Source organism: Phaenicophaeus curvirostris, chromosome 8 (genome assembly GCF_032191515.1).
Source record: "Phaenicophaeus curvirostris isolate KB17595 chromosome 8, BPBGC_Pcur_1.0, whole genome shotgun sequence".
NCBI classification, from domain to species: Eukaryota; Metazoa; Chordata; class Aves; order Cuculiformes; family Cuculidae; genus Phaenicophaeus; species Phaenicophaeus curvirostris.
Genome location: NC_091399.1, coordinates 28,592,948 through 28,615,840, shown reverse-complemented (window position 1 = coordinate 28,615,840; position 22,893 = coordinate 28,592,948). Strand labels below are relative to the sequence as shown.

At 53.4% G+C, this 22,893-nt stretch overlaps 1 protein-coding gene across 1 annotated transcript in view; it reads left to right on the top strand.

Moving 5' to 3' along the window:
* The window catches only part of ZSWIM5 (zinc finger SWIM-type containing 5), a 97,945-nt gene extending 75,058 nt beyond the window's left edge, over positions 1-22,887 (top strand). The window contains 12 exon segments of the mRNA XM_069862949.1: positions 2,599-2,747; positions 3,365-3,515; positions 9,157-9,336; positions 11,918-12,094; positions 14,589-14,735; positions 15,625-15,762; positions 16,867-17,127; positions 17,554-17,689; positions 18,819-18,976; positions 20,476-20,639; positions 20,946-21,027; positions 21,436-22,887. Of these exon segments, the coding sequence (XP_069719050.1) occupies positions 2,599-2,747; positions 3,365-3,515; positions 9,157-9,336; positions 11,918-12,094; positions 14,589-14,735; positions 15,625-15,762; positions 16,867-17,127; positions 17,554-17,689; positions 18,819-18,976; positions 20,476-20,639; positions 20,946-21,027; positions 21,436-22,298 (2,606 nt within the window). The 3' untranslated portion in view covers positions 22,299-22,887.
* Positions 22,888-22,893: the final 6 nt, after the last annotated feature.

The following is a 22,893-nucleotide window of genomic DNA, read 5'->3' as shown; positions in this document are numbered from 1 at the left end:
GGGGAAGTGGACAAATCCTGCCATTAATATTTAAACCCGGCACAAATCCCGTTGTTTGCTCTTAAATGTTTATCCAGCTCCCCGGTGTAATTGGGCAGCCCGTGATCCGCCGGGCTGCGATGCATGTGTGGGAATCTGCTATTACAGCCCTCCCTCTGAATCTTTTATAGGAAAGCAAAATACATTTACAAGCAAATTTGGGTTTTATTTGGAGGCGCGGGAGGCGCGTTACTAATTTGGCTGCAGCCCGAACCCCGACGTGCGAAGTACTCAATGTGTTGTGTGGGAGGAGGAGGTTTTATTTAGCTGCATGCTGCTTTCCTTGCTGCTTGGGCTTTCTGTTGCTAACGCTATGTGAGAGCAGCGAGTGCCGAGGGTAGCCCCGGGAACCCCACAAAAATGCAGCCATTTCTCATCTATTGCTAGCTCCTCCACCTTTATATGTCACTGTAGCCTCAGTGAGGGACCAAAGACAGTTGAGCTTGGTGGGATGGGTCACCCCAGGCAACTGCACCCTCCTGGTCACTGTAGGTGCAGCCAGGTCACCCTGGAGAAGCAGCTGAAGTGACCTGGCTGGTTTGGAGAGCTGCAGCTGGGAGCACTGGGCAGGGTGGTGGGGAAGAGGACGCTAAGAGTCTGTAGGATATCTCAGTGATGGGGCTGGATAAGTGCTTGTGGTAGACAGATTAGTCATTGGTTCCTGATAGGGGATAATCACTGGCTTGTCTGCTCTTTATCTTGGAGATAAGAATGAGGCTAGGGGAAGGAAGGAAGGAAGGAGGGAGAGGGTGGAAGGAAGGAGAAGGCATGGAAAAGCTGTGATGGCCAGGCTGGACTGTCCCTGATGTGGTGGTCCCTCGTGGCTGATGGCAGGGCTTGGTCATCAGCAGGGTCAGGGTGCACGCAGGGCTGTAGGTGAAAACCTTCATGCTCATCCGGGGGCCGTGATTTCTTTTCTGCTGCTTCAGCTTGTGTTCCAATTACATGGTAGTGTCAACTATAAATTATTCTGCAGAGAGAGCAGCATCCTCCTCTCCCTTTAGCATAGTGTAGGCGGCGCCTAGGGCTTGCTGGAACTGCTCTTGAGGTTTTGTAAAGGACATTAAATACAAATAGCTGTATCTTACTGGGTCAGGAGTGTCCTCAGCCGTTCGTGGAGGACCAAAACCCCTCAGGTTGGTGTCCTCTCGCTTACAAGCCAAGAAGAGACAGTCACTTTGCTGAGCAGGCGTTCTGGAGTTTGATTTTCATGAAACGCTTTTGAGCTCCTAGTTCAGCAACATGTGGGGCTGAGGCATGTGCAGCATCCCAAACTCTATCCACGTGAAACAGATTTTACTCTCCAGCCAGATCCAAGTCAAGTGGGGAAGACATCATTAAGATTTAATTAGCAATGCATTGGCTACAGCATCCCTTGGCTGTCCTTGCAGCACCTCGCTCTTCCCATGCTGTGACCCCCTTCCTAGCTTGAGGGAGATGAGATGGGAGAAGCATATTCCAGCTGTGCTGGTCCCTCCTTGGCACTGGTTTTCACTGAGGGGTTTCTACAGAGCAGGACTCAAAAGTGAGGCACCAAAAAGCTGAGTTTCTGTTGCCTTTTGTGCTCCTAGCTGTTCACTGGAGCCATGAAACAAGGGGACGTGGATCTGAGCTATTGTTTAAAGCAGTGTTTAAAGCGTTTACAAGTCTTACGGGAAGTAGTTGAAGGAACTGGGATTTAGACTGGAGAAAAGGAGGCTGAGGGGAGACCTTATTGCTTGCTACAACTCGCTGAAAGGAGGCTGTGGTGAAGTGGGTGCTGGTCTCTTCTCCCAAGTAACAAGTGATAACGCAAGGGGAAATGGACTGAAGTTGTGCCATGGGAGGTTTAGATTGAATATTAGGAAAAATTTCTTGAATGGAAGAGCGGTGAAGCATTGGAACAGGCTGCCCAGGGAAGTGATGGAGTTTCCTTCCCTGAGGTGTTAAAAAAATGCATAGATGTGACACTTTGGGACATGGTTTGGTAGGCACGCTGGTGCTGGGCTGATGGTTGGACTTGAAGGTCTTAGAGGTCTTTTCCACCCTTAACGATTCTGTGATTCTGTGCTTTTTTTTCCTTTTTTCTTCTCTGGAAGATGAAATACAACCTGTGAACATGTGCGTGCCTGCCAAAGGCCCTGCTCCAGTGCAGTGGTACCTCAGCTAGACTGTACCTAATGTGGGGAAAGACTTGCAGAAATTGGAGCTTTGTTGATGCTTAAACCAACCAGTAATGTCCTGCAGCAGGAGGAGCACCCTGCGTGATCGTTGGAGCCGGGGAACGCTCCGGGTGCTGCAGCTGCAGTCACTGCTTTTCCTCAGCCTCACTTCACATAGGCTGCAAAGGGAAAGGGGTTAGGCATTAGCCCTGTGGTCAGGATCCTTCCTGACAGCTGCTGCCACTGCTGAGGAAGGAGAGCATGATGCTCTCATGTGGAGCTCACTGCCTAGGAACCTGGTCCATTTTGCCTTACCTGAGTTGATAAAGTAGATGTAGGGCCGCTTCTTCTTGCTGGTGGGACTGCTGACCCTGCTGCTGCTCACACAGTTGTCTCTTTTCTCCTTCTGTCTCTGCAGGTGCTCCTGACCCCACTGCTGGGGCCAGCATCGATGATGAGAACTGCTGGCACTTGGATGAGGAGCAGGTCCGAGAGCAGGTGAAGCTGTTCCTATCTCAGGGAGGGTACTACGGCTCGGGGAAGCAGCTCAACTCCATGTTTGCCAAGGTGAGAGGGTTCTGGCTGCTCTCTCCTGTCTCCGTTCGGTGTGTCACGTAGCCGGCAGCTCGCTGGCTGCCCTGGCAGGGTGCCCATCACAGCTGGGAATCTCTGCTCCAGTGCCTTCTTGCCCAGTCGTGGAGCAGGCAGTTGTAATCCAGGCTCTGGGTCAGGCTTGGGTTGTCTCACTCGCTCTCCTGGCAGGTCCCTTCTTCCCACATCAGGAACTTGCCATGATCTCTGCTCAAGGGAGTGCTTTGCTCCCATCTCCCTATCAGCACGGCTCGGGGAAAGCCAACCCTGCAGAGCCTACTGAGACCATGCAGGGGTGGCACCAGCCTACGGGATTTTCTCTTTACAGAAGGGCCTTGTTTTCGTGTTCTTGGTCCTTTTCACAGCCTACGCTGTGGCTGTTACTCAGCTGGACTCCAGCCAGCCAGGTCACAGCCATTGCATAAGTGCTAGAATGTATGACTGTACATTAGACACATACATGTCTGTATGTATTTACAGGCTGGACCCCTAGACCGAGCGAGCTGTGGGTTGCCAGCTGCATGACTGTGTATCAGACACCTCCAGGGAATCGTGGTTTGTCTCACAAAGGACCATCTCTCTGTTCTTTCCAGGTTCGGGAGATGCTGCGCATGAGGGACTCCAACGGGGCCAGGATGCTGACGTTGATAACGGAGCAGTTCATGGCTGATCCTCGGCTCTCCCTCTGGAGGCAGCAGGGGACGGGTATCACAGAGAAGTGCCGGCAGCTCTGGGATGAGCTGGGTAAGGGTCATCACCTTGCAGAGAGCAGCAACAGGGTTGCCTGCGTTGCTGGGCCAGCAGACATCATCCCAGTGGCTTTTGGGTCTCTTTTTTGGGAGCAGCGGCCTTGAGAGGTGCCCCTGCTGGGAAAATCCTGGTGGGACAGCTGGATCAGGTCCTAGCTGCACACACAGTTCAACATCTTAACCTGGCTCTTCTCCTGCAAAGGAGCCAAGGATGATGGGTGCGCAGAGTGGGGCTGATCCCATACTTGCAGCAGTTTCTGTGTGCAGCCCTGAAGCCTTTGCGAGGGAGAACAAGGGCTGATGTACCCCAGGGGCTGGACGTAGCCTGGAGATGTGGAAGTGCCATTGCTGGAGGATCCATGATCCAAAGAGGGAAAGGCAGATTCTCAAGTCTTGTCCCATCTAATAGATTTCTGCCTGCTCTGGTGCACGTTTCCAGGGCGAGGGGGGCAGGACGACCAGCACAGAGCCTGGCTGTGAGGGAAATGTACTTCTGGGTAATTCTAGCTAAGCACCTTAGACACCGGCTCAGCTGGCTGACACTGTAATATCATTAGAATAAAACATTTAGATGACGTAGGCCCAGGGAGCTTGGCTGTATGGTGGAGTTATCCCAGCAGTTTTGGGCTCTTCTGGACATCTGGGATCTTGGGTGAACAGTTTGACTTTTGCTGTAGTTTCATGATGAGCAAGTTTGAGCTTCTTCACAGCCTGCTGGTGGACAATGCTGTGGAAGGGCAAGGGCTCACAGGCTGGAACAAAAAGGTTTTTAGAGAACTGGAAGGAGAGTGAGGGGTGGTGCAGGGTCTGGAGCAGCCCTCCAAGTACCCAACAAACGCAAACGTAGCTGTGAGAGCAGAGAGCCTGGCCAAACTGCGCAATCAGGGGCCAGGCAGGGGTGGGAGGCTTTGCTTCTGTGTGAAGTTCCTTGGATGGAAATAACCACGCCGCCTTTGGAGAGCTCATCTGTGCTTGCTTGCCAAGAAGATATTTCCAGGATTTTGGGATGCTCCAGCTAGATGGTTGGACGTGAAGTGATCGTGGAGAGGTGGCCAAATTCACCAAGCCAGAATTTCCACATAGAAGAAAGCAAGCACATCAGTGAGACGTGGATGGATGGGTGTCTGGGCAGGCCTGGGCGCAGGAAGCAATTTGCGCAGAATTACAGATTATTTGGCCAGATTTCAATCCTGTTATGGAAACCGAGAGCCCTGCCTCCCGTCCTGCACACACGAGTTGGGGGCGGTTGGGTTTCTGCCCTGGCTTAACCGTGCAAGGTTGGCGTGTGTGGTTTTGGTCACCAGAATGGGAGGAAATGACAGGACGTCCCCATTAGCAGTTGGCAAGGTGACCAGGGAACATCGGGGCCCTACAAGGGCTGGATCAGCGTGACAGCAGGTGAAGCACGATGCCAACAAACACACGTCAGAGCGAGCGGCTGGCCAGGCATAAGCATGGCATGTGAAAGGGTCAGGGCATCTCCATGGCTGAAGAGAAGCTCCCACGGAGGACACGGTGATGCTCCAAGAAGCAGCTCAGGGCAGGATGGGCACGGACTATACTCAAAACAGGGATTATTTCCCCCTGTCTTGATGAAGCTTTTTGTATACTTGAATACTGTGCTCGGTTCTGGGCCCCTCACCACAAGAAGGATGTTGAGGCTCTGGAGCGAGTCCAGAGAAGAGCAACGAAGCTGGGGAAGGGGCTGGAGAACAGGCCTTATGAGGAGCGGCTGAGAGAGCTGGGGGTGTTTAGCCTGGAGAAGAGGAGGCTGAGGGGAGACCTCGTTGCTCTCTCCAACTACCTGAAAGGAGGTTGTGGAGAGGAGGGAGCTGGGCTCTTCTCCCAAGTGACAGGGGACAGGACAAGAGGGAATGGCCTCAAGCTCCGCCAGGGGAGGTTCAGGCTGACCATTAGGAAATAATTTTTCCCGGAAAGGGTCATTGGGCACTGGCAGAGGCTGCCCAGGGAGGTGGTTGAGTCACCTTCCCTGGAGGGGTTTAAGGGACAGATGGACGAGGTGCTGAGGGACAGGAATGGTTGGACTTGATGATCCGGTGGGTCTTTTCCAACCTGGTGATTCCATGATTTAGCCTTGGGTACTGTTTACTGTAGGAATAGAGGATCCCTCTGAAGAGGCCTAGAGGGACCAGAGCTTCAGGGAGTTGGTGGTGTTCACCAGTAATTAACATCAGTGATGTGGGGAGATGTCCCAAACCATCACTGTGAGGGTAACGCTGGTCAGAGTGTGTGGGGTGGTGAAGGAACGTTGTCCGACTGCTTGTGGGCTGTGGATTCCAAAGCTGCTTGGCGTTACCGCTGCTGCCAAAGGGAGGGATGAAGGGCCTGTTGCCAGCTGCTGCGGGAAGCCCCAGCACAAACCGCGTTCCCCTGCCACGTGGAAGAGAAAAATGGGCCTCGCAGAAATTATTTTGAGCACGACTTTAATAATTAATCATCGATTTTAGCAAAGACTGCTTCACAGACTTGCGTGGGATTGGAAGAAGATCAGCCTTAAAGAAGATTGTGGATTTATGCTGGGGAAAATGTAAAGGATTTTGCAGGATTTCAGAGTTTAAATAAATAAATAAATAAATGAAAAAGGGCATTGCTTGCTTATGCGTGTGCTGCCAACTGAACATCTATTGCCCCGTCTGCTGGGGAGCCAAAGGAAAGACCTGCTGGATGGAGAGCTCTGCGGCGTGGGAGTATTTGCCCTGGCGCATTAGTACTTACGATTAAAGCCTAATTACAAAAAATAGACGAAAAACCAGCTGAAGTGCAGCCTGACCTTAATCTGCCTGGAGACGGGTTTATTTATCTCGGCCACTTGTTTACAGTGGGGAATTTCAGCAGATTAAGCCAGGGAGTGACCCTGTGGGAAACAGGAGAATTTCTTTGATGGTTTGGAAACTTGGGCAAAGGATCGGAGCTCCTGTGCTCTCTGGGGCCGGCAGCCGGGACTGCTGGGCTGGGAAGGCTCCAACCCCCCCAGTCCCTGCACCCAGCCCCGTCATCAAAAAGCGTTTTTGTTTAGAGGCTTAGCTTAATCGTTGATCTGCCACTTTGTTCCCTGCTTTAACCTCCTGCTATTGGAAAGTTCAGATGGAGGTTTCTGCAACATGTGAACAGACACGGAGTCTGACCCGGCGTGGGGTTTTGGCTTAGGATGGGAGTCACTTGTGCTGTCAGCTGATGTCTCTTGACCATAAGGCTCAGAAAACCCCTCTTTTCCATTTCCCAGATAACTGTCACTGCCAAGACAGATGCAAATCTCTCTTCCCCCTCTTGTTCCCACATCCCCAGCGCATCTTCCCTTCTGCAGGAGAGCCCAGGGGCACAGTGTTTTGGCAGGCTAAGGATGCCTCGGAGGCCTCCCAAAAATAGGCTGCCGAGTCATGAGGCTTCCAAAGATTGCATCTTAGTTGAGCTGTGGGAGCCAAAAATCCAGCAAGCGCATCCCATTCCTGCAGGCAGTGGAGCTGGAGCACCAAACCTCCAGGTTTTTGACAGGCATTAGTGCCTGTCAGCCGAGACCCTCTGGGTGCCATCAGGGGCGTGAGCCAAGGCTGCTGGAGGCTGCTTTTTGCACAAGAGGTGCTGGTGAGGATGCTACGTCCATGCAGCCCCCATGGAGCTTGGAGGAGCCTGGGAGCAAGTGACAGAGACCTGCTCTGGAAGGAATGAGTCTGAAAAACCCCTAAGGAGATGGCTCTTCTCTTGCACATTCGTTAATCGCTGAGGTTGCAGCTCAAAAGTCTTACTCCCCTTTGTTCATCAGAAGGGAGAGGGGTTTTGGTGGCGATTCCTGGGAGCAGCGGAGCTGAGACGAGGATGGAGCTGGACCAGGCGAGAGCTGAATATTTGCTGATCATCAGTGCCTGCGTTTTCTTTTCCCGTGCCTGTTGCTGGATGCGATGCTGCTGCCACCATCTGCATCGTGATGCCGTGTTGTCTCTTCTGCCAAGCCAAACTGCTCCAAGGAGCTGGATGCAAGCAACCTTATTATGATTTGAGCCAAACGTGTCCACAAATCCCAACTGGCAGAGGACAGGTCCTGGAAGATGCACCCCAAAAGCACCACCAAAGCTTAGCTGTAACCCAGAGGAGTGGGGAGATGCTGAAGCAGAGCCAGAGTCAGGACGTCGCTGCTTAGCCTGGTTTTGCCTCACACTGCCTGGAAAAGGGACCAGCTGCTCCGGCTGCCTGTGCGAGAGTCGCAGCCTCTCTCTGGGCTGTTTGGCTCGACAGTTTGGCTGTGCAGCTGAGGAGCTGCCGCACAGAACACAGTGAGCGAGGGAGGTTGTTTGGGCACGTGGAGGAATCCCCTAACCACGCGGCGGAGCTGTGGCGGGTGATGATGTCCTGATGCTGGCTGTCACTTTGGGATGAGAACATTGGCCTTGGGAGTGATGAAGAGGAGGGAGAGAGCAGCTAGAATGGTGGGGAGAAGGAAAAGTGCTCCTGGCCTCTGCTAGGCCCGTGGATGAGAGGCAGGGGAAGGTATTTCTGCATGAGCTGCCCTGCATGCATGGCAGGATCCAACACAGGCACTGAGACGACCAGCACGGGCTCTCAGCCCGGGGCTGTTCGCAGGGACACTGCGCTCCACGGCTGTGCCAGCACGCGGCTGTCCCACCCCACGGGGCAGGAGCGAAGGAGGGGACGTGCTGTGTTCGGGCAGCTTTGCAGGGAAATTTGGGCAGCTTTGCAGGGAAATCTGGGCAGAAATGTAATCAGTTAAAGGAGAATTCATGGGTTTGCACTTACCTGGGTTGCCGCAGCCTTTTTCAGAGCAGTGGGGGACCCAGGAGAGTCAGCAAGACTTGGTTAGCAGCACCAGCGTCAGCCCTGCCTTATGAAAGGATGAGCTGGGTCTTGATGACGACAGATGTCCCTGGGCCTGTTTTTTTGCCTCTCATGCAGCAGACGGCATCGTTGGGCCTGTGAGGTCCCATGCTTGACCCAGAGGGTGTCAGCGTGGGTGACGTGCTCATAGGCACCTCTGCTTGTGAGATCCAGAGGGCTCACGCCTTGGAGGGCTGTTGCCTATGAGACATCAAGCCAAGCTCCAGGTTTCTCTGCTGGTTCCTCTGCAGGCTGGGGGCTACTGGGGATTAAAAAAGAAAAAGAGGGGGGAAAAAAAGGGAAGAAAATACACCAAATCTCCTTTTTAAATAGTTGAATGCAAATGGCCTGAAGAACAATGGCAGATGAAATAGCATTTGGAGCAGGTTTTAAAGCACTTGGAACGTGGGTAGGATCAAAATCAGGTTAGTCTTTGGAGATACAGACTCTGCAGCTTGCCAGGGTGTTTTTAGGCATGCTTTGATGTGTAGTTCAAACACTAGATTTGTCCTGGCAGACAGAAGCACTCACAAATTCATACACAGCCGCTCTCTCCTTCCCTCCTCCTACTGTCCCCATCTCAGGAGATTATAATTTAGCTTCATTACAAAGGAGTTTTACTTTTATTTAAAAGCTGTCTAAATCCCCCTCCTGGGTCTGTGCATTATGCTGAAATGAGTTTACGAATGCCGAGGAAAGCTTGCAGACTCACGATGAACACAGGAGCAGGAGAGTTTTGCCCCACGGGTATGGTGGTGGCACCTCTTTGATTTCTTGGCTTTGTTTAGGGGCGCTGTGGGTGTGTGTGGTGTTAAACCCTCACTGCAAGCTGGAAGAGAAATCCTGCTGGCTTCGGCAGCTGCGCAAGTGGGGCGAGATGGACGTCTGTCCCCTGGAAGACGGCAATTACGGTAACGAGCTTCCCAACATCACCAACGCGCTCACGCAGAGCTCCGGTCACAGCCAAGGTGAGTTTGGGCAGGGAGTGGAGATCCAGCCAGTGGCCACAGGGATTGAGTCTGGATCAAAACGCACCCTGAAGTTGAGAGACCTCAATTTGCCTGCTGGCGATGTCTCTGGGAGTCACAGGAACACAAAACATTTCTCCTTACGGCCTCTCATTTTAGGTAGATTTGCAAATATCTTGCTCTTTACTATGTGTCTGAAATCACTTGTGTTTTGAGCATCAAATTAGAGGCCATTTTAAAGCAATTGGACCTTGGGGGAGTTTAGATCTCTGCAGTCTGTGCAGGTTTGGGTATAGACTTTTACAGAAAACCGGCACTACTTGAATTGGAGCTGAGCTCAGAAGCCCTAGACGTAACACAAGAGCGAGGAGTTGAAGATGACGCAGAGTCCCTTTCCCAGCCCTCAAGTGTGGCCCGTGGGCTTTGATTCCCGTGGTTGATAAGTCCTTTGCCAGGAATGTTAAACACAGTTCAATTACAAAGCAAGAAACAGAACAATGTAGTTATGGGGTTGTTCCTTTGTGCTGAAGTATTTTCTCAACCCCTGACAAAGCGTTTGATGCCTTTAAGCAGTCTTTCCTCTTCCTTTTGCTTGAAGCAGACATTACGTGAAAGTTACTTTTCTTTCCGTGCCTCTGTCTGCTGCACTGGAATTATTCCTTGGTGTATTACGCGTGGCCAGAGTGGGAAGAGGAGAGGGGAAACGACAGCCGTGCCGTGAAAGAAATTCCATTCTTCTGGGTGAGATTAGTCCTTCAGCAGCGGTTGAGGAGCGTGGCCATCCTGCCAGCCCACCGCATGCCACGGCTGCTCCGCTGTCTTCCCATGCGCATCCTCGGGGAGCAGCTTAATTTAAACCTGGCCTTGCTCCACGTCCTGCACCAGCCCTGGGACTCCCCCCCGGTGTTCCCAGCTCCACCAAGGCTTCACTCTGGCATTCAGGGCACGTTGGCAGGGCTAAGCAGGTCACTTTTTTTAGATGCGCAAGGAGTTTCCGAAGTGCATGCCGAGGGTGTCCCCTTGTCCCCACGCTCCTGCCTCTCAAAGCAGGGGACTGAAAGCAGCACGTATCCTGGAGGTGTCCCAGGATTAATGTTTGTGCATATGCAAATACTGCTTCAGATTGTCACCAGCCTGTTTTATTACTGAGGGAGAACAGCTGATTCCTGAAATCCTTCCTGGTAAAGTCAGCAGGCTTGGTTCTCTATGTACAAACACCTGTTTAATTTCTCTCCACCTCAGGGTGCCTGCAGCATCCAGGCCAATTACTTGTTGCCATCATTTCTGGAACGTGTTTATCAAGCCTCTGTGGATCAGCTTTGAGCGATTCCTTTTGTTTTTCCCCCTTGAATGCATTTGACTCAGCCCATCTTGTGGGTTGTGGGGTATAATGTTGAGCATTGCATCGCCTTTGAGGCTCCCCGTTTAGTAGCCCAGTGGCTGTGTTTGGCCCTTGGGGTCCAACATAGAATCACAGAACGGTTTGTGTTGGAAGGGACCTTAAAGATTATCTAATTCCAACCCCCCTGCCATGGGCAGGGACACTTCCCACTGGATCAGGCTGCTCGAAGTTCATCTAACCTGGCCTTGAACACCCCCAGGGATGGGGCAGCCACAACTTCTCTGGGCAACCTGTGCCTGTGCCTCATCACCCTCAGCGTGAAGAATTTCTTCCTTATGTCTAGTCTAAATCTGCCCCTCTCCAATTTATAGCCATTCCCCTTTGTCCTATCACTACATGCCTTTATAAAAAGTCCCTCCCTAGCTTTCTTGTACGCATGGCTCGTGCCATAGCAGGATTGCTCCAAATAGACCTTTTGCTCCTGACAAACCACTTGTCTGATCTGTCTGGACAAAGTGCAGTGCTCATCCAGCGCTCGATAGCTTCAGAAATGTCACTGGAGTTGCTGAGCAGCTCTGAAAAGGAGCATCTGCTGCAGGTGGAGTTTCAGACTGTGCCTTCTCCTCCCTTCCAGCCTTCCCACACAGCCAGAGGAGGTTGCTGGAAGGCAACGGTTAACCCCATCACCCAGAGGCAGATGAGACACGCTTGTGATGTTCCCTTCACGGCTTCAGGTGCTGCTGGTCCAAGCAGCTGTGGTTCAGTGAAGCCAAGACTTCGTGTTGGAGCAGAAGAGAACTTGTGGCTCTTGCAGGGCAGTAACGCTGAGGAATCCAGCCCTGACCTCAGCAGCTGCCTGTGCGCTGAGCATCACAGGGGTGGGAATGCGCTGCCACGTTTCAAGGCGTCAGCCTCGGATGTGACAATGGATTATTGTCAGAGAGCAAATGGACGGCAGTGTCTGCCTCTTTCCTCACCTCTCTGGCCATGCAGCTGTTCTAGCAAGTTACTAAGCAATTCTGTCTAGGGAGAGGGCAGTCTCCATCAGGGTCAAGGTGGGCAGGAGAGGGGTCTACAGGAGCCACAGCCTCTGTGCTCAGCTTGGAAACAGCTCGGGTGGGACCAAGTAGGGCTTTGCTCTCCTTGTGGAGGCATTGCTTTGCCCAGAGAGGTTGTGTCTGGGAGCAGGATGAGGCTGCACCTACCCCACCAAGGCACTGATGGTTTTTCTCTTTCCAGACTCACTGGCCAGGCCCAGACGCACCGTGTTCACCCGCGCGATCGAAGGCTGTGACCTCCACTGGCAGGACAGCCACCTGCAGCGCATCATTAGCAGTGACTTCTACGTGTCTCCCTCCTACCAGCGGGAGGGCGAGAGCCTACTCTTCAACTCCCAGGGGCAGCCGCTGTGGCTAGGTGAGCATCCAGACCCCTGCATCCCAAGGGTGGGTAGGGTTGCTAGTGGAGAAGAGCCACCCAGGGCATCAAAGAAGCTTTGCTACCCTTGGTGCTTGCAAGCTTCTGCATCTTGGATTGAAAGTGAATCCCTGAAAGTTCCTTGAAATTGGCTGGTGGGGGGACAGCTGTATCCTCTGTATTTTTCCTTCCCCAGTCTCACTCTCAAAGTCTTCCCTTAAAAACAATTAGCAGAGAGTATAATTAAGCCTTGTGTGAGTTTGAGGCACACTGGACCAGCCAAGCCCAGTGTGCTCCTGTGCTGTAGACCTTCAGTCTATGCACTTCAAGCCACACAACTTCTCTACTGCAAAGTCACAACCCTGGGCAGAGCTGAAGATCCTTGACATCTATGTCTGGGATGAGAACGAGTGAGATGAAGGGCTTGGGGGGTTCCTGGCGTGGCTGTCAGCCCTCAGACTGACTCCAGAATGGGAGGCACAAGCCACCCATGCTTCTGGGAGGGCAGATGCATCATCCCTACAGCCCAAGAAGTGAATGTGTGGGCATGTGGAACAGGTCAAAATCTACCACTGCATTGTCATCCGGTCCATCTACTGTCTCACAACCAAATGGGAAGAGAATATTTAAAGTCATCCGGAGATGTGGTTTGTGGAGTGGCAGGCACTAAGTTGCTCTTGAGGCCAGGTGATAAGTTAAAAGGGACGATGGGAAGGCTGCTGGTACACCTCTGCTAGCTTAGCTGGAGCAGGACAGGCTAAGAGCATTGGGCTTGTTTAGCCTAGAGAAGAGAACGCTCCTGAGAGACCTTACAGCGATCTTCTAGTACTGAAATGGGCTACAAGAAAGCTGGGGACGGGGTCTTGATCAGGGAGAGCAGGGATAGGATGAGGGGGAATGGTTTTAAGCTGAAAGAGGGGAGATGGAGATGAGATCAGAGGAAGAAACATTTTCCTGTGAGGGTGGTGAGACGCTGGCCCAGGTTGCCTGGAGAAGTTGTGGACGTTCCCACCCTAGAGGTGTTCAAGGACAGGTTGGACATGTCTTTGAGCATCGTGATCCAGCAGGAGGTGTCCCTGTTCATGGCAGAGGGGTTGGAACTGAATGGGCTTTGAGGTCCCTTCTAACCCAGCTCATTATATGATTCTATGATTTCTGCTCTGGTAAGAATTTTGTGTAGCTGCAGGCAGCAGGTCTCCTCCCCATGCAACCATAGGCAGTGGTGGGGGCTTAATGCTTCCATGGACTCCATCTAGCAGGAATGTGATGGCCACAGCTCCCCTGCCCATAGTTCTGGTGAGTCCTTTGGCCCAGCTGGCTGGTGCATGTTATTTTTCTGATGTATTTGCTGTGATTTTTGGATCTTGCGCTTTTGTGTTCTTGACACCCATCTAGGGCCTCGGTGCTGGGAGAGGAACGTTTCTCAGTAACCTCCAGTGATGAACTCAATGAGAAGCTGAATATTTCATCCATTTAGCAATTGAATAGAGGTAGCAACAAGAAACTCTTTTACAGATATGTTTGTTCTGAGACCTATTCCTCATGGATTCCTTTCGCGTGAACTTTGGGATGCGGAAATCCCATTTGTGCAGGCAATTGTCTGCATTTCCAAAGCTTTCTGAGATCTCATAGGAACAGAAATTATCACTCTACTGTGATTTTAGATCGCCTGCGTTTGCCTTTCCCCCCACATTGGTCAGGCATTTTGCAAGAAAATGAGATTTTCCCTGCTTTTTATGTGGAGTGTCATGTCATCCACTCCTGCTAATTTCTCACTCAGTCATAATCCTCTCCACAGTTGCTTGTGATTTCAGGTGAGCAATGAGCAGCAGGAGCAGATGAACTCCTAAGCAGCTGTGAGTCTTCAGGGGGGTGTTACATGCAACTGTTCCTAATAATAAAACACCAGGTAGGAGAGCTGCAGAAGAGATGGGGTGTCTGCAGAGCTCACGCCATGGAGGTGTTAAGGACGCAGTTCAAAAAGTGACCCCAGATCTACCAGGGGCTCTAGCGCAGTGCTGGATGGACAATCTCACAGCATGTATCATCACCCGTGCTGTGAAAGCAGAGAAAGGTGTGGGACGAGGTGCCAAGAATCGTTAGGGTGCACAGCAATGATAGAAATGACTGTAAGCCGTGCAGGAGACTCGAGTGGTGGGGTTGTACCAGCCTGTATTTGGAGCTGTCGTATTGCAGCAACGGTGTGTTGGAAGTGCTTCCACTAAATAAGGTTTGTGGAGGTGGGGATTTTAGGTAGTGACGTGGCTGCTGTGGATTGAACGTGGTAGGAATCCCCTTAGTATTCCAGGAGCAGGGAGAAAGGGATGACTTCAAGGCAGGGAGCAGGACTTAAGCTGGGGTGTGCAGAAGACTGGTAGAAGAAAATGCCATGAAGCTGGATGCTGTCAGGTTCTCTTCTCCCATCAGTACCGTCCTGTGAATTTCTGTGTTCTTCTGACTTATCCATGCCCCTCGGTCTGTCCTTGCCTTCTAGAACACGTTCCGACAGCCTGTGCTCGGGTAGATGCTCTGCGCTCCCACGGCTATCCCAGAGAAGCTCTCCGACTAACCGTTGCCATAATCAACACCCTGCGACTGCAGCAGCAAAGGCAGCTGGAAATATATAAGCACCAAAAGAAAGGTACGAGCAGAGCTGTGGGAGAAACATCCCACGAGATCTAGCTGGGGTGTCCCGGCTGGTTGAGAGTCTTCTCCATCAAACTGATACAGCTGATCGCTTGAGCCAAACTGCACTGGCACCCACCTGCAGATGCCCACATGCTGTCTTGGGGCTGTTGGAGCAGGACTGTTCTTGTTCCCACTGTTGCCGTTTCTGGTTGTCTGTAAGGGTTGCAGAGGCAATAGTGGGTGATGCCTGCGTTAAAGAGGAGCTGCTTGTCTGCAGAGCTGCAGTAACGGGCTCTGTGTGCTGCCTCCGCCTTGCATTTGCTGAGCAATTAGTACCAGGAGACACCACCAGTGTTTCCTCTTTTGCAGTTGCGGTTGGCAGAGAGCTGGGGCAGTTACTGCAGTGCTGGTCATTGCTGGCTCTTGCGCCTGGCTAGCTCAGCCAGCTTGAGATCATCAAAAGATGGAGCTTTTAAGCCTCCCTGGGAGTCTTTGTGATTTCCAGAGAGATTTCTGCTTGTATTTCTGAAACATTCAAGGTACTGTTGCAGATGAGTCCGTAACCTGCAGGTGTGACTTTGTGGACCATCTTGGGATAGTGCAGCCCCTCGTGTTCTTCTGGAACAGCGGGTGAACCACTGAATCTTATATGGGCTTACGGGCACCCTATTTTTTTTTGTTGGGTGCCTGCTCCCTCTGATGTCTGTGGCAGCCTGTGAGGTGGCTGCTCTGAGCTGCTCCTTACGCTTGCAAGCTACTATGCCCGAGTTGGCCCTGGAGGTCCTCCTGTCCCAGGCCTGTGGAGTAAGAAAAGGCCGCCTTGTCTCACAGACCTCTCTGGATGCTGAACCTGTCTTGAAATTCCTCACTTTTAATTTCTTTCTGTTCCCTTTTTTTTGCAGAGCTGCTGCAGCGAGGAGCAACAACGATCACCAACTTGGAGGGCTGGGTCGGCCACCCTCTGAACCCCATCGGCTGCCTCTTTCTCACACTGACTGAAGCTTGTAGATTAGAAGAGGAAAATTGCCTTGAAATTTCAGGTACCAAGTGTTCCTCCTGGCTCCCTTCCCAGTGGCTGTGGCTGAACTGAGCCTGGTGGGCAGACCCTGGGTGCGGGTCTGGGACTTGGAACTCTAGGGCTCCAAATCTCCCCTCTTTCCACCTCTGAATCATAGAATCAGAATCACCAGATTGGAAAAGACCCATCGGATCATCGAGTCCAACCATTCCTATCAAACACTAAACCATGTCCCTCAGCACCTCATCCACCTGTCCCTTAAACCCCTCCGGAGAAGGTGACTCAACCTCCTCCCTGGGCAGCCTGTTCCAGTGCCCAATGACCCTTTCTAGGAAAAATTTTTTCCTAATGATCAGCCTAAACCTCCCTTGGCAGAGCTTGAGGCCATTCCCTCTCGTCTTGTCCCCTGTCACTTGGGAGAAGAGCCCAGCACCCTCCTCTCCACAACCTCCTTTCAGGTAGTTGGAGAGAGCAATGAGGTCTCCCCTCAGCCTCCTCCAGGCTAAACACTCCCAGCTCTCTCAGCCGTTCCTCATAAGGCCTGTTCTCCAGCCCCTTCCCCAGCTTTGTTGCTCTTCTCTGGACTCGCTCCAGAGCCTCAACATCCTTCTTGTGGTGAGGGGCCCAGAACTGAACACAGGATTCGAGGAGCGGTCTCCCCAGTGAGAGAAGAACCTCCCTGGACCTGCTGGTCACGCCGTTTCTGATCCAAGCCAAGATGCCATTGGCCTTCTTGGCCACCTGGGCCACTGCTGGCTCATGTTCAGGAGCAGCCGGGGCAGAACTGCAGTCCTGTGAGCAGGAATTAGTGCCCTGGGTTTTTCCAGCTAGGGTTTGCAACCAGAGCAGAGCCTAGCAGAGCTGGGCTGTGCTAGCCCACAGGGAGGCTCTGGTGTCAGCCATGCACCCTGTGGCACAGGTCTCAGGTCTCCTAGTGAGAGCTGGAAGGAGAGCGAAGCCCACATCTCCTGCAGGGATGATCTATCCATCATCTCTGGGTGACCGAAGGCAGGCAGCAAGGGAAGTGTGGGTCTTGTTTCTGAAGTTGAGAGTTTTTTCTCTCTGTTGGGATTCTGCCACTTACGAAGGCTCGTCTAACCTTGCTGCTTCTCTATCCCTTCTCCAGATGCCGGGGACTCCAAGCCCCCAGTGTATCAACATGTGCCCGTTGTGACTGGTAGCCAAGACAGCGGCGAGTCCTACCTGTCCCTGGCCTTAGAGGTGGCCCTGATGGGGATGGGTCAGCAGAGAGTGATGCCTGAAGGTCTCTATGCTCAGGACAAGGTGTGTCGCAATGAGGAGCAGATCATCGCCCGGCTACAGGACCTGGAGCTGGACCCGGTGTTAGTGCAGACCCTGCGGAAGCAGTGCATCTTGCTCCTGGAAGGTGAGGGCTTGTCTAGCTGGCTCTTGTCTCTTAGCTGAGTGCTGGTAACATCTCCAGGGTGTCCTTTCCAAGGTTTATGCCTGGCTGACCCCATCCTGGCTTCTTCCTCTGTGGATGTGGTCCTGAGTCTGTAGGATTGCTGCTCTGCCCCACTGTCTGGCAAAGCAAAGGTTTGCTGATACACCTGGAGCAAGACCACCTCAGAGGTCCTGCGGAGAAGGGTGCTAAGCACATGGCCTCAGTTTCTGGGGGATTTTGACCTGAAAAGGTTTTTAGAAAAGGAAAGAGCAGCCCTTTACCCTGGATCCAATTTGAATAATGCATTAGAGAGCTGCTGAGCAGATCCTGAAAGCTTTGAGGTGGCACAAACCCCAGCCGCAGATCCTGCTGTGCTAATTATGGCTGATGGGCTCTGCTTCTGCCTAGGTGGTCCCTTCAGCGGCTTGGGAGAAGTCATCCACCGTGAGAGCGTCCCCATGCACACCTTTGCCAAATACCTGTTCTCTGCCCTGCTGCCCCACGATGCAGACCTGGCGTACAAGCTGGCTTTGCGGGCCATGAGGTTGGTGCATGTTTTTTTCTGTCTCTGCCCCGTGTTTTGCCTCCCTCCTCTGCTCCTCCAGGAAGCTGGGATGCTTTGCGACCCTAGAGCAGGAATGGGAGCGGAGGCAGGCTTGGAACTTGCCGTCCCTGGGATCATCCTGTGCTGCAGGTAGAGCTGCCTGGGCACCAAGCAGCAGAGCATCCTAGTGCCCTCTCTCTGATGACATCTTGTTGCATTTCCTGGGCGATATGAGCCATCTCTCCCCAGTGCCAAGGGGTGTTTTGAAATCCCTCTGGCCTGGGAAGATCTGCTCGGGAGATCCCTAAAAGAGCAGCCAGGGGCTTCGGCCATGCATGGTGACACCAGACTTAAGACCCTCAGCTGCCGAGTAGGAATGGAACTAAGTGCCCAGGGATGCATGTTGTTCCCTCGCCAACTGCTAGTGCCCAGTCCCTGCTCCCAGTTGAGACCCTCAGTATCGGGGTGTCTCTGATCTGGGCTTCTCTTGCCCCGTGGGTACCCCAAGCCCGCGAGCAAGGAAAGCAGAGAGGCTTGGATGCTCTGTGTGTCTGAGGGGACAGCGTCCCTCCTACTCACCTTGGCTGGCCACCAAGTTAATGACAGCAGCACCAACTCAGGGCTTTAGAAGCCAACGTGGTTTTGTCACCTTGGCTGGAGATGTGAGACTCCTGCTCCCCTTCCTTAGGCGTCCTTCTCGCCTGGGTTTTTCAGGCTTTTAGATATCCCCACAAAAGCAGGTAACCCAAACCGGCTGGGGAGGGAAATATGCCGCTGCTTTTGATCACAACTGGGCATTTTAAGAAGAACCAGATGATAAAGCCAGCAGTTCTGCTGGGCGCTCTGACATGAAAGGAGTGGAGAGGGAGGAGGGATTTGGCTTTTTTTTTTTTTCTGAGGCTTGTGCTTTTCCTTACAAGTTTATAAATCACTTCACGGATCATTCTACTCCTTTCAAGTTGGTCTCAGATTGATCCCCATGCCCATGTGTCGAGCACGCAGCCTGGGGAGCCCCCACACGTGCACAGCAGCCGGATGCTTTCAGCGGTGACGCTGCGGGCAGCCCCTTCCTCGCCTTGGGGAGAGGCAGTGAAGCAGGGTCTGATGTTTCCTCCCCTTTGCCCTTCAGGTTGCCCGTCCTGGAGACCACAGCACCATCTGGCGATGTGACTCACCCCCACCACCTGGTCTCGGTGGTCCCCAGCAGGTACCCGCGCTGGTTCACCCTGGGCCACCTGGAATCGCAGCAGTGTGAACTGGCTTCCACCATGCTCACAGCAGCCAAAGGTTAGTGGAGGGGCAGCTCTGGGACAGGGGTGATGGGTTGATGCTGCACAAGAGCATCGAAGGGATTTTCCTGGAGTGAAAAAGGAGCTCCTGCTTCTGCTCCCTCAAGCACAAGCAGCTGCCACGGACAGGGCACAGTGAGCTGGCCTTGGAGCAGCCCACTGGAGCCTGCGATTGCTGAGTCTCTTGTCCCAAGGCTCGTAGTTCAGCAAGGAGGGAGAGGAGGTTCTCAGGAAGTGCAAGCAACCCTTCAGGGATGCCAACCACAGTGCTCTCGGGGTGACCTGGCAGCTGACCACGCTGACCGAGCCCTGCTAGACATGTTGTGGGTTCATGCCATGGCTTAGTTTGAAGCTGCTTATGCTTTTACCTCTGCTTTGCCTCTTCCTGCCCTGTAGTAATCGTAGAATCATAGAGTCATAGAATCACCAGGTTGGAAAAGACCCATCGGATCATCAAGTCCAACCATTCCCATCAATCACTAACCCATGTCCCTCAGCGCCTCGTCCACCCGTCCTTTAAACCGCTCCAGGGAAGGTGACTCAACCCACTCCCTGGGCAGCCTGTTCCAGTGCCCAATGACCCTTTCCGTGAAAAACTTTTTCCTAATGTTCAGCCTGAACCTCCCCTGGCGGAGCTTGAGGCTATTTCCTCTCATCCTGTCCCCTGTCACTTGGGAGAAGCGGCCAGCTCCCTCCTCTTGCACAGGCTGCAGGGTAAAGAAGATCTCCCTGTGCACCAAACCACATGTGGGTTTCAGCAGGGTTGGAGATGGGGACAGACGTGCTGGGTGGGGCACCTTGGTCACAGGGGACTTTTAAATCACCTTCTCGCTGGTCTTTGGACCTCTGATTGCTGCCCAGACACGATGATGAAGGAGAGCACAGGCTTTTCATTAAACATCCCTCTGTCCAGAAACCAACCCCGCAGGATGGTGACCTCTTTGTGCCCTGCGAGGTTCAGCAAGCCAAGTGGTTACCGGTGCCTGCTGCCAGCAACCTCCGGCCCCCAGTACTGCCAGCCTGACGGGGAAGGTGCTGCTTCCCCACGAGGTGGAAGAGAAATGAGCTATCAGAAAGATCCAGCCTTGCTGCCTCGACAGCCTCTTCTCTCCTTCCAGCCCTCCTCCTCTTGGCTGATGGTGTCCTTGCAGTGCACAGATAGAGAGCTGGGACCTAGCTTATCCTTTAGTTCCTTCTCCCTTCCAGCACCTAATAGGGATGAGGTTTTTATGCTGGGGGTGTAGGGCCATTGGATCACGTCTGTTCTTCTCGCTACTCCCTTCCCCATGTGTTCTGCTGTCCCAGTGCAATCCTGCGCCCCTGCAAAAGCCGTTTTAGGGAGGCTTGGATTTTGGTGGTGGTGGAAGCAGCTGCTGTGGGTGCTGGGGTCTGGCTGTGCTGAAGAGCCTGTTCACCACCCAGTTCAGGCAGGAGATGGGGCTCGAGGGCAAGGTTGGGGGGAGGCCGAGCCATCTGACTGTTCTTACCTGCACCCAGGGGACATGCTGCGCCTACGCACGGTGCTGGAGGCCATCCAGAAGAACATCCACTCCTCCTCCTTGATCTTCAAATTGGCCCAGGACGCGTTCAAGATCGCCACGCCAGCCGACAGCAACTCCGACACGACGCTGCTCAATGTGGCGCTGGAGCTGGGGCTCCAGGTATGGGATGGCACTGGGAATACTGGTGGCCCCTCCTCTCCACGTGCTGTGGCAGCGGCAGTGGTGATGACCTTCCACCAAGTAGGTGGCCCCCTGTGGAAGGAGTAAATTCATCCCTTCGTGGCCCTGAGCAGGGGAGCTCAGACTTGAGAGGTCCCTGTGCCTGCTGTGGTTTGGGTGAAGGCAAGGTAGCGCTGGCGAGCTGGTAGCCAGCCAGGCCAGAGCGATTTTTGGAGAGCAGCACTGTGTTGGGTGGCCTGGTTGGAGCCCTGTGGGGCGGCCGGTCACGCCGAGTTTGCCTCGCAGGTGATGCGCATGACCCTGTCCACCCTCAACTGGCGGCGGCGGGAGATGGTGAGGTGGCTGGTGACGTGCGCTACTGAAGTGGGTGAGTGGCTCGCTGCACCGAGGAGATCCATGTGGTGGGAGCGGCCTGGGCACAGAGGTCTTGGGGTCATTCGTAGCCCTGGGTATCTGAGCTCTCCTGGATGTCCCATTTCCTCCTGGGTAACTGGATGACCTCGGGGCCAGCCGGCAGGGCTGGGGCTGCAGCAGTGGGTGGGTTTGGGACTGGTACCCAGGCCAGGCTGGTGGTTTTTGCTGTGCCCTGCAGTGTGGCAGCACGAAGTCACCTCTGCCTGTCCCCCTCTGCCTTGTCCCTGTTGAGGAAGAGGCACCAGGTGAGCAGTGCTGCGGGCTGGCTTCATCCTGGTTCCGGGAATCCGGGGACTCAGAGGAGCTCTGTGATCCATGCTGAGCTCCAGGGCTATGCCATGACCCTGGTGTTTTCTTGCAGGGGTGAGGGCCCTGGTGAGCATCCTGCAGAGCTGGTACTCGCTGTTCACTCCCACGGAAGCCACCAGCATCGTGGCAGCCACAGTGATGTCCCACAACACCATTCTGCGCCTGAGCCTGGACTACCCGCAGCGGGAAGAACTGGCCAGCTGCGCCCGCACCCTGGCCCTGCAGTGCGCCATGAAGGACCCGCAGAACTGCGCCCTGTCTGCCCTGACCCTCTGCGAGAAGGACCACATCGCCTTTGAGACCGCCTACCAGATCGTCATCGACGCCGCCTCCACCGGCATGACCTACACCCAGCTCTTCACCATCGCCCGCTACATGGAGCACCGGGGCTACCCGCTCCGGGCGTTCAAACTGGCCTCGTTGGCCATGACGCATCTCAACCTGGCCTACAACCAGGACACGCACCCGGCCATCAACGACGTGCTCTGGGCCTGTGCCTTGAGCCACTCCCTGGGCAAAAACGAGCTGGCGGCCATCATCCCACTCGTGGTGAAGAGCGTGCACTGCGCCACGGTGCTCTCGGACATCCTTCGCCGCTGCACCATGACGGCCCCAGGCCTGGCTGGCATCCCCGGCCGCAGGAACTCGGGAAAGCTGATGTCCACCGACAAAGCCCCGCTGCGGCAGCTGCTGGACGCGACGATAAGCGCCTACATCAACACCACCCACTCCCGGCTCACCCACATCAGCCCGCGGCACTACGGGGAGTTCATCGAGTTCCTCAGCAAGGCCAGGGAGACCTTCCTCCTGGCGCAGGACGGGCACATACAGTTTGCCCAGTTCATAGACAATCTCAAACAAATCTACAAAGGCAAGAAAAAACTGATGCTGCTGGTGCGGGAACGGTTTGGGTGAGCCTGGGCTCTGCCACGCTCACTGGCAGGGTCCGGCCGCAGCACGGGGACTCAGGAGAGAAGAAGGAAGGAAAGTGGAGATCACCTTCTCCCCATTGGCAGAGGCTGCTCTGTTCTGGGCTTCTGTTTCTTTTTTTTTTTGTTTTGTTTTCTTTCTTTTTTTTTTTTAATTTTTTTCTTTCTTGGATTTAACCATTTCACCACACTGAGAGGATCCAGAGATTCCTTGGGCACAAACCAAAAGGCAACCACGGGGAAAAAGGATGGTTTGTTCAGCCCCCTGCCCTCCCTTGCCAATACCAAAAGCTAACCTGGAAATCTAATACCTCTTTCCTGAAAGAAGCGGTCACTGGAGGGATCTGAAGGTTGCAAAGTGCAAAAGTCTTTACAAGTACATGGGGAATTAAAAAAAGCAAAACAAAACAAAAAAAATGAAAAAAAAAAAAGAAAGAGCAAGCAAAGAAACCCGCAACACTAGAACCTCATGCGTCACCAAAAGCAATGGCTTTGCAGAGCGCTTCTCCCGCCCGCCCGAGACATGCAAACTCCTCTATTTGTGAAGATACTTCAATAAAAACAAGTTAAAGTAACTGTTC